The sequence below is a fragment of the Hyla sarda genome, chromosome 1 (assembly GCF_029499605.1).
Source record: "Hyla sarda isolate aHylSar1 chromosome 1, aHylSar1.hap1, whole genome shotgun sequence".
Lineage (NCBI taxonomy): Eukaryota > Metazoa > Chordata > Amphibia > Anura > Hylidae > Hyla > Hyla sarda.
The window spans coordinates 111092100-111110093 of NC_079189.1; the positions used below are offsets into that span (position 1 = coordinate 111092100).

The window sequence follows — 17994 nt, forward strand, 5'->3', positions numbered from 1 at the left end:
CATTTCTTATAATGACAGCTTCTAAAATCTAAGTAACTGTTGCTGTCCACCTTTTTAAAAAAAGTCTTTGTATTGAGAGTGTTATCTTCAGTATAAAAAACGCACACATCTAAAAATTCTGCATGATTGGAGTAAGATTCATGTGTAAAAGTGAGTCCCCATTTGTTATTGTTGAGAAAATATAAAAACTCTGAAAGATCAGAGCGAGAGCCATCCCATATGATAAAAATGTCGTCAATGTAACGTTTATAATATATGCAGTGGCTAAAAAGTGGATGTGTGTACATTTCAGTTTCTTCAAAGCGTCCTACAAATAAATTTGCGAAACTTGGCACGAAGCGCGTGCCCATTGCGGTGCCTCTCTGTTGTAAATAGATATGATTTAAAAAAGTAAAATAGTTATGAGTTAAAATAAACTCTATTCCTTTGAGTATAAAAGTTTTTTGTTCGGCCGGTATAGTTATATCGTTTTCCATATAAAAAGAGATGGCATTCAAACCTAGTTGGTGATCAATGATTGTATATAATGAAGAGATGTCCATTGTCACAAAAATAAAATGTTTTTGCCATTTTAGTGGTAAAATGGAGGAAATGAAGTCTGTTGTATCTTTTAGATGGGATTCTAAGGTGATGACATATCTTTGTAGTATGATGTCAATATAATGCGACAGGTTTGAGGTAATGGAATTAATGCCAGATATGATAGGCCTTCCAGGAGGGTGAACTGGGTCTTTATGTACTTTTGGAAGGTAATAAAAGATGGGGAGGGCGGGTTCTGGAATTAAAATGTACTCCATTTCTTGCTTGGTGAGAATATTCTTATCAAAATAAAAAGTAACTAGGTCTTTTAAAACTTTTATACTCAAAGGAATAGAGTTTATTTTAACTCATAACTATTTTACTTTTTTAAATCATATCTATTTACAACAGAGAGGCACCGCAATGGGCACGCGCTTCGTGCCAAGTTTCGCAAATTTATTTGTAGGACGCTTTGAAGAAACTGAAATGTACACACATCCACTTTTTAGCTACTGCATATATTATAAACGTTACATTGACGACATTTTTATCATATGGGATGGCTCTCGCTCTGATCTTTTAGAGTTTTTATATTTTCTCAACAATAACAAATGGGGACTCACTTTTACACATGAATCTTACTCCAATCATGCAGAATTTTTAGATGTGTGCGTTTTTTATACTGAAGATAACACTCTCAATACAAAGACTTTTTTTTAAAAAGGTGGACAGCAACAGTTACTTAGATTTTAGAAGCTGTCATTATAAGAAATGGCTCCAGAATGTACCGTTTGGACAATTTAAGCGCATCCGCCGTAATTGCACCTTAAATACAGACTATGTCCAACAGAGCAAATTACTGGTTAGTAGATTTCAAGCAAAGAAATATCCGAAAAAAATCGTAATTTCTGCTAAAACCAGAGCAAACAAACTGACACAATCTGACTGTCTTACCAAAAAAATTTTGACAGTAGATACATCATTAGATAAACGATGTTGTAATTTTATTACCACCTTTTCTAATAATAATAAAGATATTACATCTATACTTGCCAAACATTGGAATATTCTTTTAACCCCTTAAGGACACATGACGTTCTCATACGTCTCCATTTCCGAGTCCTTAAGGACACATGACGTATGAGAACGTCATGTGTTTTACCGGCCCCCCGCAACCATCTGGAGCGGAGCCGGTCCCCGATGCCTGCTGAAATCGTTCAGCAGGCATCGGGGCATATCGCCCAGGGGGGTCATTATGTCGGCGATGGCCGCAGATCGCTGGACAATTCAGTCCAGCGATCTGCGGCGGATTCCGGGTCAATCGGGTCTCCAGTGACCCGGTGACCCGGAATTATTGGCTGATCGGGGCCGTCAGAGACGGCCCCGATCAGCCAGAGCCAGCAGGGGTGAGGTGGCACTGGTGCCACCTCACGATCGCCCTGATTCGTCGGCCGGATTACCGGCCGACCAATCAGGGCGCCTGCTGCGGGTGTCACTCCCGCAACCCGCTCCGCCCCTCTTCCGGAGGACGTGAGCGGGTGCGGGACGTGCACCCCGGGTGCTGGGGACCCCGCTCCCCGGCGCCCCTGTTGGGATCGGGGCCCCAGGAGCAGCGGCGGCGGCGGAGACGACGAGGGACTGACCTGTGCGGCGAGGATCGTTGGAGGTGAGTGACAGCCTCCTGCTGTTGCTTAGCAACAGCTCCCAGCATGCAAAAAGGGCATGCTGGGAGCTGTAGTTATGCAACAGCAGGAGGCAGACCACCACAACTCCCAGCATGCCCTTATGGGCATGCTGGGACTTGTAGTTTTGCAACAGCTGGAGGCACATTCTTTCTATGGAAAAGTGTACCTTCAGCTGTTGTGTAACTACAACTCCCAGCTTGCACAATCAGCTAAAGTGCATGCTGGGAGTTGTAGTGGTGCATCTGGTGGTTGCATAACTACAACTCCCAGCATGCCCGTTGGCTGTCGGTGACTGCTGAGAGTTGTAGTTTTGCAACAGCTGAAGGCACACTGAGTTAAGTAGTAAACCAGTGTGTCTCCAGCTGTTGCATAACTACAATCCCCAGCATCCCCAGCCAAAGTAGTATGCCTCCAGCTGTTGCATAACTACAACACCCAGCATGCCCTTCCGCTGTCCGTACATGCTGGGGGTTGTAGCTTTTGCAACAGCTGAAGGCACACTGGTTGCAAAACACTGAGTTTGTTACCAAACTCGGTGTTTCACAACCAGTGTGCCTCCAGCTGTTGCAAAACTACAACTCCCAGCATGCACTGATAGACCGTACATGCTGGGAGTTGTAGTTTTGCAACAGCTGGATGTTCCCCCCCCCCCCCCCCAATGTGAACATACAGGATACACTCACATGGGCGGAGGATTACAGTTAGTATCCGGCTGCAAGTTTGAGGTGCGGCAAAATTTCTGCCGCAGCTCAAACTGCCAGCGAGAAAATACTGTGAACCCCCCGCCCGTGTGACTGTACCCTAAAAACACTACACTACACTAACACAATAAAATAAAAAGTAAAAAACACTACATATACACATACCCCTACACAGCCCCCCTCCCCTCCCCAATAAAAATGAAAAACGTCTGGTACGCCACTGTTTCCAAAACGGAGCCTCCAGCGGTTGCAAAACTACAACTCCCAGCATGCACTGATAGACCGTACATGCTGGGAGTTGTAGTTTTGCAACAGCTGGATGTTCCCCCCCCCCCCCCCCCCCAATGTGAACGTACAGGGTACACTCACATGGGCGGAGGATTACAGTAAGTATCCGGCTGCAAGTTTGAGCTGCGTCAAATTTTCTGCCGTAGCTCAAACTGCCAGCGAGAAACTACTGTGAACCCCCGCCCGTGCGACTGTACCCTAAAAACACTACACTACACTAACACAAAATAAAATAAAAAGTAAAAAACACTACATATACACATACCCCTATACAACCCCCCTCCCCAATAAAAATGAAAAACGTCTGGTACGCCACTGTTTCCAAAACGGAGCCTCCAGCTGTTGCAAAACAACTACTCCCAGTATTGCCAGATAGCCGTTGACTGTCCAGGCATGCTGGGAGTTTTACAACAGCTGGAGGCACCCTGTTTGGGAATCACTGGCGTAGAATACCCCTATGTCCACCCCTATGCAAGTCCCTAATTTAGGCCTTAAATGCGCATGGCACTCTCATTTTGGAGCCCTGTCGTAGTTCAAGGCAACAGTTTAGGGCCACATATGGGGTATCGCCGTACTCGGGAGAAATTGGGCTTCAAATTTTGGGGGGTATTTTCTGCTATTACCCTTTTTAAAAATGTAAAATTTTTGGGAAACCAAGCATTTTAGGTAAAAAAAATATATATTTTTTTTACATATGCAAAAGTCGTGAATCACCTGTGGGGTATTAAGGTTCACTTTACCCCTTGTTACGTTCCCTGAGGGGTCTAGTTTCCAAAATGGTATGCCATGTGTTTTTTTTTTTTGCTGTCCTGGCACCATAGGGGCTTCCTAAATGCGGCATGCCCCCCAAAAACCATTTGTCGCTCCTTCCCTTCTGAGCCCTCTACTGCGCCCGCCGAACAATTAACATAGACATATGAGGTATGTGCTTACTCGAGAGAAATTGGGTTTCAAATACAAGTAAAAATTTTCTCCTTTTTATCCCTTGCAAAAATTCAAAAATTGGGTCTACAAGAACATGCGAGTGTAAAAAATGAAGATTTTGAATTTTCTCCTTCACTTTGCTGCTATTCCTGTGAAACACCTAAAGGGTTAATACACTTAATGTTTTTTTGAATACTTTAGGGGGTGTAGTTTTTATAATGGGGTCTTTTATGGGGTATTTCTAATATGAAGACCCTTCAAATCCACTTCAAAACTGAACTGGTCCCTGAAAAATAGTGAGTTTGAAAATTTTGTGAAAAATTTCAAAATTGCTACTGAACTTTGAAGCCCTCTGGTGTCTTCCAAAAGTAAAAACTCATAAATTTTATGATGCAAACATAAAGTAGACATATTGTATATGTGAACCCAAAAAAAATATATTTTGAATATCTATTTTCCTTACAAGCAGAGAGCTTCAAAGTTAGAAAAATGCAAAATTTTCATTTTTTTCATAAAATTTTGGGATTTTTCACCAAGAAAGGATGCAAGTTACCATAAAATTTTACCACTAAGTTAAAGTAGAATATGTCACGAAAAAACAATCTCGGAATCAGAATGATAACTAAAAGTATTCCAGAGTTATTAATGTTTAAAGTGACAGTGGTCAGAATTGCAAAAAACGCTCCGGTCCTTAAGGTATAAAATGGCCTGGTCCTTAAGGGGTTAAATGATCCTTTTTTACAAAAAATTCTTCCTCCAAAACCACAAGTCACTTTTCGGCGAGCACGCTCCCTAAAAAACATACTCGCCCCAAGTAATTAAAAAACTCTACAAAATAAACCTTCCAACTTTTTACAAAAGAATGGTTGTTTTAAGTGTAACCATGCGCGCTGTAAATGCTGTGTAAATTTAACGCATATGGCAAAAGAGTTTCACTCTGCGGTCACCAAAGAGATCTTTCCTATTAAATCACATATATCCTGTGACTCCCAATATGTTGTATACCTCTTACAGTGCCCGTGCGGCCTGCAATACGTAGGCCGCACCACACAGTGTTTGAGAAACCGGATCAACAAACACCGTAGCAATGTAACCCTCAAGTACCAGCTTCACAGTGTGTCACGCCATGCTTCGCTATATCATGAGGGCGATTTTTCGGCCTTCAAGATATCTGCCATAGAACAGATCAATAAAGATGTTCCCCAGCGTTTTAGGCAACGTGAAAATTTTTGGATATTCAAATTACGCACACTTCAGCCCCTTGGTTTAAATGAATTTATTGAGAGTAACCTGTGAGTATAGCTGTGCGGAAGTAGAGATATATATATAAAAAACCCCTCTGTTTTTCCGTACCCTATGTGATATATATATATATATATATATATATATATATATATATATATTTTTTTTTTTTGGACTAATGTGTGGTTTTTATAGATTTTTATAGAATTTTATATTTTCATATTATCATATTATCATATTCTCATACATTTCCACATGAAGTCTCCTATATCATTTATTTATTTATTATTCATCACTTTTTATACATATTTATTTTTACATATTAAATATATTACAATATTTATCTATTTATTTATTTATTTGCATGTATATTATCCAGCCCTTGTTATCCTATTAACTGATTCATCCTATTTTAATTTACATATGCACCCTTTTGATTTTTGTTGATACAAACTTATTCTATAATAATATATTTTGTTAAAAATGTATTACATTTTCATGTAATACATTCATCTCTATATATTAAGGAAAACTGTGCCGTTAAAACCTTGTTCCACACATATATAGTTTCCTTTTACCTGACATACACAGAGCAGCGCTAAACCATGCGCCTGCTCCGTAACATATCATCTTTACGGACCCGCTCCCTAGCGACGCGTCCGTAGCAACCTACACGCCGCATCTCCGCTCTGTTTATAAACAGAGCGGCGACATGCGGCCGTTGTTTACATGCCGTGGAGCGCACGGCAATGTTCACAACGAGTGCGCATCAAGCCTCTATCTAACACATGAACCGGATCAAGTATTACACCTTTGCTTTACATTATCTAATGAAGCACATTTCCTTCTCTTTATTTGAAGTTACTGTTATCCCTATATATAGGTATAAAGTACAAGAGTCAATCTAAAGATAAAGTTCCCAGTTTTTTTTGCACTTCTATTGCTACTGTTGTACCTCCCATCCTGAACCTGTGACCTTGCCATCATTTTGTTTCTCAATCAATGTGTGTATAAAAAGCTCTCTGTTGCACTGTACTGTACAAATCTGTCAATCTGAAGAAGGGGTATGCTAACCCCGAAACGCGTTGTTGTATACTAATAAAGCTTGAATTCCTATCCACCTCCATGAACTGGTTGTGAGATCTCTCTGGATCCCCGAGCGCCTGATGCGAGGTCAATTTTTCCAATATTAAGCCCACCGCCAAACCGGTCATGCTGGAGGATGTTGCAGGCAGCAGTACATTTTCCATGGTGTCTCCAGACTCTGCCACATGTGCTCAGTGTGAACCTGCTTTCATCTGTGAAGAGCACAGGGCACCAGTGGCAAATTTGCCAATCTTGGTGTTCTCTGGCAAATGCCAAACGTCGGGCCCTCATACCACCCTCATGGAGCCTGTTTCTGACCGTTTGAGTGGACACATGCACATTTGTGGCCTGCTGGAGGTTATTTTGCAGGGCTCTGGAAGTGCTCCTTCTTGCACAAAAGTGGAGGTAGCGATCCTACAGCTGGGTTGTTGACCTCCTACGGCCTCCTCCAAGTCTCCTGATGTACTGGCTTGTCTCCTGGTAGCGCCTCCATGCTCTGGACATTACGCTGACAGACACAGCAAACCTTCTTGCCACAGATCGTATTGATGTGCCATCCTGGATGAGCTGCACTACCTGAGCCACGTGTGTGGGTTGCAGACTCCGTCTCATGCTACCACTAGAGTGAAAGCACCGCCAGCATTCAAAAGTGACCAAAACATCAGCCAGGAAGCATAGGAACTGAGAAGTGGTCTGTGGTCACCAACTGTAGAATCACTCCTTTATTGGGGGTATGATAATTGCCTATAATTTCCACCTGTTGTCTGTTCCATTTGCACAACAGCATGTGAAAATGATTGTCAATCAGTGTTGCTTCCTGAGTGGATAGTGTGATTTCACAGTAGTGTCATTGACTTGGAGTTACATTGTGTTGTTTAAGTGTTCCCTTTGAATTTCACCTATATACACTGCTCAGAAAAAATAAAGTGATTTCTCAACAGGGTCTGAAGAAAAACCTATATGTTGGCTTATGTTCATATAGACTTTTTATGTTTTTGGGGCATTGTTTTAAGCTTTTTTTTCAGTCATCTTTTTCCTTTTTGATTTTTTCATAATGCATTTTCTTCTAATAGGGGATACAAAAAATTCTAAAATGCAGTTAGAAAATAAGCATCAGTAAATGTTTTTCGAGCCATTTTGAGACATTTCTACCACTAAGTAGAATGCATTTCAGTAGGGAAAAATTTCCTTTTTTTGTTATTTTTTTGAAGTGTAAAACAGACAATTTACATCTCAAAAAGAGGTAAAAGGTACTTGGTGTGAACATAGCCTCACACATGCAAAGTCTGTAGTGGAAAAATGTGCCACAAATGAACTTACCTTTTGAAGCGTACCTGACGTTTCAAAAGAGTTTGCAAAAGTGTTTGCATGGTTTTGTTACATTAACCCTTCAGAGTGGTGACAAGGTGATTTTAGAGGTCTCACTGCTGTTATTCAGCCCCTGAGTGTTTTCTCTATGATGCAGTGTTTTTTCATACTCTCCATTTTAGAGGGCGGGATCAGAGCTGGGCTGTTTGCCAGTATACTCCTCCCATCTATGCCATGTCATAGTGCTAGTTAAAGTGCACTGGACTAAATGGGCTGACACTATGCTGGTGGATAATTTACACAGTGCATTACTATAGATGGCATATGGGGATTGCATTGCAAGGTGCTAGGTGAGACCAAATTAAAGAAACAGCACAGCAAGGAGGAGGTTATACTAAGCACTCAACTGCTTCTGCTGATAAGCTAAAAGGAAGGGTGAGGGGAATATTACTCTGCCGCATTGTGAACATACAGCAGTAGCTACACTGGCATGTACACGAGGAACAACTGTCCTGAGCTTTATGGGTTGTTAGAGGTGAGAGGGAAGTCTTGATTTACCTTTCTAGGAACAGAATGGATCATCTTTAGCAGGCAGACTGGCTCAGCTTGCAGGTACACAGCCCACGCTCCTTAGGCTCTCCCTCTCTTTCTCCTGCTTATAGCATATGCTGAGCCCAGCCCCTACTTCATGTGTTTGGTCTTGATCTAGCTGCTACTAGAGACAGATTTCACCTAAGAACAGGCAGTTGACAGCAGATTGCAGTGCAGGGAAACACCTTGTCTTTAGAGCAGTTTTTCTGGGGTAAGGAGTAATTTTTGGTGATTTACGAATATTTTAAGAACCATGTAGATTATTAAATGGAGGTACATTATGGTTTTGATATGGAGATTTCTTAAATAGTCACTGTTGATGTACCAACAATGACTCTCTTTATAATACAGCTTCTCAGGAAAATCCACTAAAAAAAGATTATCTGAACATAATTTGTAACCATTTGATATTGATGTAATTGATGAACATAAGGAAATTCATTTAATGCAAGGTATAAAAGGGGTAAGCAATGTATTTATTGTCTTTAGGCTCCACCAACATATGAAGTTCTGATGCAGATGGAATACCTTGATGCGGTGCTTAATGAAAACTTGCGACTCTACCCTGCAGCCGGGAGAATTGAACGGGTTTGTAAGACAACAACTGAGATCAATGGTGTAACTATCCCAAAGGGAGTTGTGGCTGTTATCCCGGTCTTTGTGCTGCATCGTAACCCTGAGATCTGGACTGATCCAGAGGAATTCCGACCTGAAAGGTATTGTAGATGTGTTAACATTTATTGGGATATAATAATGGGTATAAAATGTGAAGTATAAAAAACATTTATATATACACATATAATTTTAATTTTAAAAAAGTTACATTCTCAACTTATATAGTTTATCCAGTAACAAATGAATTTAGAGCTGCATACATTTCATGTTGAACCTGTAGCATGACCAACTTTGCAGACTAACTCTTCATGACCCTGCCTTCCACTCTATGGTTTAAATGATTATCTGGCCACACGCTTTTGATTTACTTAAGTTAGTTTACATAAACCAAAAAGAAAAATTTGAGTCACTTAAATACAATAAAAATATTTTATTTTATTTTTATGCATTAAAAACAATTATATTTCATGATAAAAAGGAGAAACAGCATCACAGAAAAATATACAGCGACATCACCGGTACATCTGGCGAAAAACAAGATGATGGTATGTGGGTAAACCTATCACTAATGCATGCTAAAGTGCATAAAGGGCAACAAATGGCACAGTATGTAACATAAGTAGGGATGAGTGAATCGAATCTGCCGAATCCGAATTCGTTACGAATTTCAGGAAAAATTTGATTTGCAACCAATGCGAATATCGCTGCTATTCTATTGCACAAATCGCTTCATTAAACTCCATTTAATGCGGTCCAGGCTCCAGGGCATCTAAAATGGTGGATCGACATGTGAAGACATGGGGCAAGGAATCCTGGGAAGGTGGGAACAAGGGTCGGCGGGATAACCCTGAATCACATGCAGCATGCAGCCAATCAGCAGCCAGCCACCCCTGTGACAAGATGGCTGCCCTATATAATCGGCAGCTATCTTGCTGCCAGTCACTTTAGCCTTTTATTGCAGAGAGAGAGAGGGACAGACAGCGCTGTGTGATCCACAGAAAAGCATTTTTACAGCAGCGACTCACCTCCCAGTCACATCAGCATTCTATTGCAGAGAAAGAGGGACAGAGAGCAGTGTATTGCACAGAAAAGCATTTTTACCGCAGCAATTCACCTCCCAGTCACATCAGCAATCTATTGCAGAGAGGGACAGAGAGCAGTGTGTGTTGCACAGGAAAGCTTTTTTTACAACAGCGATTCACCTCAAGCCTAAATAGGGAATGGAGTGAGATTGATAGAGTGCAATTTTGGGTGTAGTACACAGCACTGGTGTGTACAACAACTGAAAAGCAAATAGTAGCCAGCCAGTTGGGGTGAGCAGAGCACTAAAAGCATACTGTCGTCTATTAAATGTAACCTGTGCATACACAGGTGGTGTACTATTTTGTTCCTGTTAAAGTCTTAAGGGCAGGCAAAAGTAAACACCTGCTGGTCTTGTAGACAATTACTGTTTTAAGCGTACTGGAGCGCATTGTCCTCCCCTCATAAGTGCATACCACATACGTACATCTAAGTCAGTGATGGCGAACCAATGGCACGTGTGCCACAGGTGGCATGCTGAGCCCCCTCTGTGGACACACACCCATATTTCGCCATGGATGCCTTTTGATGTGCTCCGCCGGCACCGGACTTCCGCCATGCTACCCAGAAGACTGGAGGAGGAATCGGAAAAATCCGTCCTCCTGCGAGCAGGCTGTGTGGAGCGTCGCTGCGTCACACAGCATTCTGCGCGGAAGAAACCATACTTACCACTAGACCGCCAGGGCTGACTGTCCTCTCCCCTCCTTCTCCAAAGGTAAGAAGAAGAGAGGAAGGGGGATAACTGTTAAAAATAAATAAATGAGCATTTCTAAATGTATTAAAAATAATCTGCAGAACTCCTACCCCCCCCCCCCACACACACACCCCGCACCTACCCCATAAAGCACCCCATCCCCACACACCCACACAAACACAGCACCCCTCAAACACACACACACACGACAAAAGATGTTAATTAGTTCAAACAAAAGATGTTAATTAGTTTTGGCAACTGTATGAGTTGTTTTTTCTAAACTTGAACCTCAGTATTCTGAATTAATTGCTGTGCTGGCACTTTGAGGGGAAAAAAGTTTGGCGGGCATTACGGTTTGGGCATTCGGGCTCAAAAAGGTTTGCCATCACTGATCTAAGTAGTGTACCATTTTGTTCCTGTTAAAGTCTTAAGGGCCTAGATACTGTGAAAGGTGGGGCAAAAGTACACACCTGCTGGTGTTGCAGACAAATACTGTTTTAAGCGTACTGGAGCACGTTGTCCTCCCCTCATAAGTGCATACCACATAGGTACATCTAAGTGGTGTACCATTTTGTTCCTGTTGAAGTCTTAAGGGGCCTAGATACTGTGAAAGGCCAACCAAATGTACACACCTGCTGGTGTTGTAGACAAATACTGTTTTAAGTGTAGTGCAGCAAATTGTACTCCCCTCATATACACACTAAGTATGTCAGGACGTGAACAGAGGAGTGGCAGTGGCCTAAATGAATCAGGCAGAGGTCGCAGCAGACTAGAGGCGAGTGGCAGCAGGAATCGCAGCAAGAGGCCTGAGCTCCCGGTATCAGCTATCGGTCGTGTCTCGACCAGCAACCCATCTGCCATGATCGATTGGTTAACACGGTCATCCACTTCATTCTAAGTGACATCTGACTCCCAGTCAACAGTCGGTGGGTTCCTCAGACACAACCCTCAGTTGGCATGGCCCAGGAGCAGTCCCTCTTCTCCCATTGCCTCTGTCCTATGCTGTTCCCTCCCCCACAGAAGTATATTATCCAGACATCCTACAGTCAGTTGGCCGATGCCTATCTGTCCCATCGTCCATCCTCTCGCAGGTCTGACTTGTGGGGCCCTCTGTGCTCACCTTCCAATGCCATGGCTGCTGGGGAGGGATGGGGTGGCAGGAGCAGTACCAGCTCCATCAGGAGCAGCCTGAGTCTACAGTCGCTGATGAGTAGCTTTCTTTACCTGCATAGTGAAGCAACTCATCAGCAGAAGGTATACCTGGAGCAGGACCTGAACCAGCAGGTGGTGCCATACCTTGACATGACCATGCCAACACAACTTGATGGACTTCTGGGCAGTCAAACTTGATTTGTGGCCGCAACTAGCAGAGTTTGCCCTGGAAAAGCTGTACTGCCCAGCCAGTAGTGTGCCATCAGAGCGGGTGTTTAGTGCGGCATGGGCCATAGTAAACCCAAGGAGAACTTGTCTGCCCATGAAAAATGTGGAGAGACTGACCTTTGTGAAGATGAATTAGGCATGGATCAGCCAGGATTTCCACCCACCAATGCCTGATGCATCAGAGGAGATTGACCATGGTGCCACACCAACACTTCATAAATATGGATAGTGCAAAACATATTTAAGGCACTGCTCTCCAGTTACAGACATTCTTCCGCATCAGACTACAAGTAAGTATTGAGGATATTCATTATGTGAAACTTAGCTTTTAATAATATTCTTAGGATAAAATATATGTACCCAAAAACTTTTTTAAATCAAACAAAAGGAAAGGGGAAGAAAAATTTCCCCTGTAAGGCCCTACTCCCGCATTATTAATTCCCATCTTGGCAAGTGTTACTCGCCCCACACAGGAACCTCTGCCTATTTCCCACTACAAACACTGCCGTTTCCCAGGGTTTTTGGGTGGAAACAGAGAGAGTTTTCTGTGTGGGGCCGTGCTTTTTAGGGTGAGTAACACTTGCCAAAGAAGGGAAAAAGGGCGAGAATAGGGCCTTACAGGGGAAGTTTTTACCCCTCCTGCTTCAATGGACAATACCTTGTTCCCTTCCACCTTTTAAAGGAAAGTGTTACTCGTCTTAACCCCTTAAGGACTCAGGGTTTTTCCGTTTTTGTACTTTCGTTTTTTCTTCCTTTTAAAAATCATAACCCTTTCAATTTTCCACCTAAAAATCCATATTATGGCTTATTTTTTGCGTCGCCAATTCTACTTTGCAGTGACAGTAGTCATTTTACCCAAAAATGCATGCCGAAACGGAAAAAAAAATCATTGTGCGACAAAATGGAAAAAAAAAACGCCATTTTGTAACTTTTGGGGGCTTCCATTTCTACGCAGTGCATATTTCGGTAAAAATTACCTTATCATTATTCTGTAGGTCCATACGGTTAAAATGATACCCTACTTATATAGGTTTGATTTTGTCGCACTTCTGGAAAAAATCATAACTACATGCAGGAAAATTTATACGTTTAAAAATGTCATCTTCTGACCCCTATAACTTTTTTATTTTTCCATGTACAGGGCGGTATGTGGATTCATTTTTTGCGCCGTGATCTGAAGTTTTTATCGGTATGATTTTTGTTTTGATCTGACTTTTTGATCACTTTTTATTCATTTTTTTAATGGTATAAAAAGTGACCAAAATACGCTTTTTTGGACTTTGGAATTTTTTTGCGCGTACGCCATTGACCATGCGGTTTAATTAATGATATATTTTTATAGTTCGGACATTTACGCATGCGGCGATACCACATATGTTTTTTTTTTTTTTTTTACACTGTTTTATTTTTTTTATGGGAAAAGGGGGGTGATTCAAACTTTTATTAGGGAAGGGGTTAAATGACCTTTATTAATACTTTTTTAAACATTTTTTTTGCAGTGTTATAGGTCCCATAGGGACCTATAACACTGCACACACTGATCTCCTATGCGGATCACTGGCGTGCATTAACACGCCTGTGATCAGCATTATCGGCGCTTGACTGCTCCTGCCTGGATCTCAGGCACGGAGCAGTCATTCGTCGATCGGACACCGAGGAGGCAGGTAAGGGCCCTCCCGGTGTCCGGTCAGCTGTTCGGGACGCCGCGATTTCACCGCGGCAGTCCCGAACAGCCCGACTGAGCAGCCGGGTCACTTTCAGTTTCACTTTAGAAGCGGCGGTCAGCTTTGACCACAGCTTTTAAAGGGTTAATACCGCACATCGCCGCGATCGGCGATGTGTGGTATTAGCCGCGGGTCCCGGCCGTTGATGAGCGCCGGGACCGACGCGATCCCGCTTCATATCGCGGGAGCCGGCGCAGGACGTAAATATACGTCCTGCGTCGTTAAGGGGTTAAAAAGGGCGGCCCCACACAGGAACCAATCCCTATTTCCACTAAAAAAAACTGGGAAATAGCAGTGTTTGTAGGTGGAAATAGGAAGTGGTGTCTGTGTGGGGCCGCCCTTTTTAGGGTTAGTAACACTTGCAAAGAAGGGAATTAATACTGCGAGAGTAGGGCCTTACAGAGGAAGTTTTTACTCCCACAGGTTACAATGAACCATACATTGTTCCCTTCCACCTTTTAGAGGTCTTTGCATCATATCAATACTTGGTGGTGTAGGTGGCACTTGCAGTTTTTTGCACACCTTTCCTTTTGTTTGATTTAAAAAAAAATTGGGTCCATGTATGTTATCCTAAGCATATTATTAAAAGTTAAGTTTTACGTAATGCATATCCTCAATACTTACTTGTGCACACTAACACTTTTACAAAAGAGACCGTTTTCTTCTGCCTACCTACTTCAGCTACTATTCTGATCCTGCCACCCGCCTGATGCCACACATCTGATGCCAAGCTCTCCTTTTTTTTACCCACCTTTGTCACCGGGTACCCACCGCACCACTCTGTCACCGGGTCACTTTCAGGACTCCTGATGCTGCTGCCACCTCCAGGCTGTCTCATTCTGCTACCATATGATCTCCTCATGTTGATGCCAGCTCCAAGCTGTCTTATACTACCACCATATGTTCTCCTCATGCTGCTGCCACCTCCAGCCTGTGTCATTCAGCCACTATATGGTCTCCTTATGCTTCTGCCACCTCCAGGCTGTGCCATTCAGGCACTATATGGTCTCCTCCTGCTGCCGCCACCTCCACACTTTGTCATTCAGCCACTATATGGTCTCCGCATACTGATGCCACCTCCAGGCTCTGTCATTGTGCCACTCTGACAGTGATTCTAATAGCGATGCCTCTGACCTGCATGTCATACTGAATAACAGTATTTTTTCACTAACCCAGCACATACCCTATGCGTTTTACAGGAAGGCAAAGTGTTCTACACCCCCTATTGAGGCTTATTGTAGGCCAGAAATAGCAGTTTTTAATAGCCGCAAATAAATTCGTACCGAAACAAATTTTGGGGGAAAATTCGGCATAAGTAAACATGGATTCAAAGTAAAATAGTATAAGGTGCCATATGAATAAAGTGCCAAATTACATTAGGATCATCAGACTACATCAGGGCATAGTATGCTGTGAAGAATACCCACTTAGTAGCAGCAAGAGACTGCACGGCAGGGACTGGGAGTGGCGCTATAACGGTCCCTGCCGTGCATACTCTTGCTGCTACTAAGTGGGTATTATTCACCACATACTATGCACTGATGTAGTCTGATGCTCCTAATGTAATTTGGCACTTTATTCATATGGCAGCACTTTATACTATTTTACTTTGAATCTATGTTTACTTATGTTACATACTGTCCCATTTGTTGCCCTTTAGCATGCATTAGTGATATGTTTACCCACATAATATCATCATGTTTTTTTTGGCAGATGTACCGGTGATGTCGCTGTTTATTTTTCTGTGATGCTGTTTCTCCATTTTATCATGAAATATTATTGTTTTTAATGCATATCAATACAATCATACATTTTTATTGTATTTAAGTGGCTCCAGTTTTTCTTTTTGGTTTATGTTAGTATTCGGAGTACATAAAGTATTGTGCCTATACATACAAGGGTAAATAGCCAAACTGGTACTTTGCTAGAGACGTTTACTATTCCTTGCATATACCCTTGTGGGAGTGTTTTTGTTTTTTCGGTTAAATTAAGTTAGTTCACTTATATTTTTTCCTACACAGATTCAGTAAGGAGAACAAGGACACAATAGACCCTTACACCTTCCTACCCTTTGGAGCTGGACCTCGGAACTGCATAGGAATGAGGTTTGCCTTAACCAACATGAAATCAGTTATCACCCTGCTGCTGCAGAACTTCTCTTTCCGAACCTGCAAAGACACTCCAGTAAGACATACATTTAAGATGGATTCTTACTTATAATTTTAGCTAGACAAAAGTTGAATTATTGAATTGTTTACTATAAATTTTGCCAGAAAAAGCAAAGTAAGCTTTACTTCGCATTACTGTACAAACAAAATAGGGATATGCCTCATGATCTAGCGGTCTAAGCTGGCCTAAGGCATAGTATGTTTTGAGCTTGGAAATAGGGGCCACATAACATACTGCTTTGTATGAGATTGCGCTTTTTTACATATGTAATTCTCATGTTTCAAATGCATCTTGTTGTACTTAGGGATATCTGACTGGAAGCTGTTTGCCTTCTTTCCTATCATGCCTGTTGGCAGTATTTGGTGCACACTATACAGACAGGCTCGATTCTGATATCTTCTGTGTAATTTATTCTTTATGATATGCAACCAGCTGCCAACCTGTTTTCATCCCACTGTAAATCTTTTTTTACGATATTTTCATGCTATGTCTTCTAAATAAAGTATGTTATCTATATTTACAGTAACAAACATACAGGAAGGGAGAGATGAGTGCTTCCTGGCTGTTTGTTTGGTTTTTAGTCAGTGACTGCAAACAGAGATCTTGTAAATAGTGCAGAAATGTAACACAAGGTATAGAAGAATGTTGCTGAACTCTTTATTATAGAACTATTAACATTTATTATTAACCTTCTAGTGATTACCAATATCTTTTACATGGGTCATTAGGGGCTTTATTTTTGCTATATGTACCTCTTTACTGTGCTGCCGCGGACGCCCCACACAGGTGTCCAATTTTAGGGTGGAAAAGTTGTTTGGGTGTGTAATGAAACCTCTAATCCCATTCCATTAACATAACACTGTAAACCACCTTTAAAGGGGTACTCCGCCCCTGGCATCTTATCCCCTATCCAAAGGATAGGGGATAAGATGTTAGATCGCCGCGGTCCTGCTGCTGGGGACCACCGGGATCGCCACTGCGACACCCCGCTATCATTACTGCACAGAGCGAGTTCGCTCTGTGCGTAATGACGGGCGATACAGGGGCCGGAGCAGCATGACGTCATGGCTCCGCCCCTCATGACATCACGGCCCGTCCCCTTAATGCAAGTCTATGGCAGGGGGCGTGACGACCGCCACGCCCCCTCCCATAGACTTGTATTGACGGGGAGGGCCGTGATGTCACGAGGGGCGGAGCCGTGACGTAACGGTGCTCCGCTCCTGTATCGCCCGTCATTACGTGCAGAGTGATCTCGCTCTGCGCAGTAATGATAGCAGGGTGCTGCAGCAGCGATCCCCGGGGTCCCCTGCAGCGGGATAAGATGTCTAGGGGCGGAGTACCCCTTTAACAGAGAAATTATTTTATAGAATTCATAATCTGTTAAATCTAATGTTACAGATCCCTCTGGAAATTGACACCACTGGATTCCTTAAGACAAAGAAACCTGTTATATTAAACCTCGTGCCAAGAGAAGCCGAGAAGATTGAAAAGTAGATCCTGAAGACGCTGTGGATGGTTACTATTGATATTTGTAGCATATGGAGAACAACATATAACATAAGTACAGTATACTGGATGTTTGTGTGCAAAAAGAATATTATGTATGTAAATGTAAGAAATGCCAAAGAAATAATGTATACATGCCTGTAAGATTTTGTAACATATCTGTATACGTTCTTCTAGTAAACTTTGCTGACAGATATCAGAACAACGTCTGCAGCGTATAGGACTACAATGGCTCTGTGTTTCTTTACCTCTGTCCAGAAGATAATGATGTAGAATGTCTGCATTGTGGGAGCACATCTTATCTACACACGTACTATTAGCTATGCTAAGGTGAAGGGAGATCTTTGTCGTAGATGTTAAAATGCAATATCTTGTTTATGGAAAGTAGAACTATTTTATATAGAAAATAAAAGCCCCTGGCAGCAGTGACACCTGAATATTAAAGGTAATAAGGATTTCAGAAAGATAAGTAGTGCAAAGTA

General features: G+C 42.2%; 1 protein-coding gene across 2 annotated transcripts in view; it reads left to right on the forward strand.

The window, feature by feature from the left end:
* The window catches only part of LOC130357564 (cytochrome P450 3A24-like), a 64764-nt gene extending 47001 nt beyond the window's left edge, over positions 1 to 17763 (forward strand). Inside the window, exons 11-13 of one of the 2 annotated variants that reach the window (XM_056560269.1) lie at positions 8834 to 9060; positions 15859 to 16021; positions 17405 to 17762. In XM_056560269.1, coding sequence (XP_056416244.1) covers positions 8834 to 9060; positions 15859 to 16021; positions 17405 to 17500 — 486 coding nt within the window. In that variant the 3' untranslated portion in view covers positions 17501 to 17762. Of the gene's footprint in view, positions 1 to 8833; positions 9061 to 15858; positions 16022 to 17404 lie in introns of both variants that reach the window. The other variant, XM_056560276.1, reaches the window with a different exon arrangement.
* Positions 17764 to 17994: the final 231 nt, after the last annotated feature.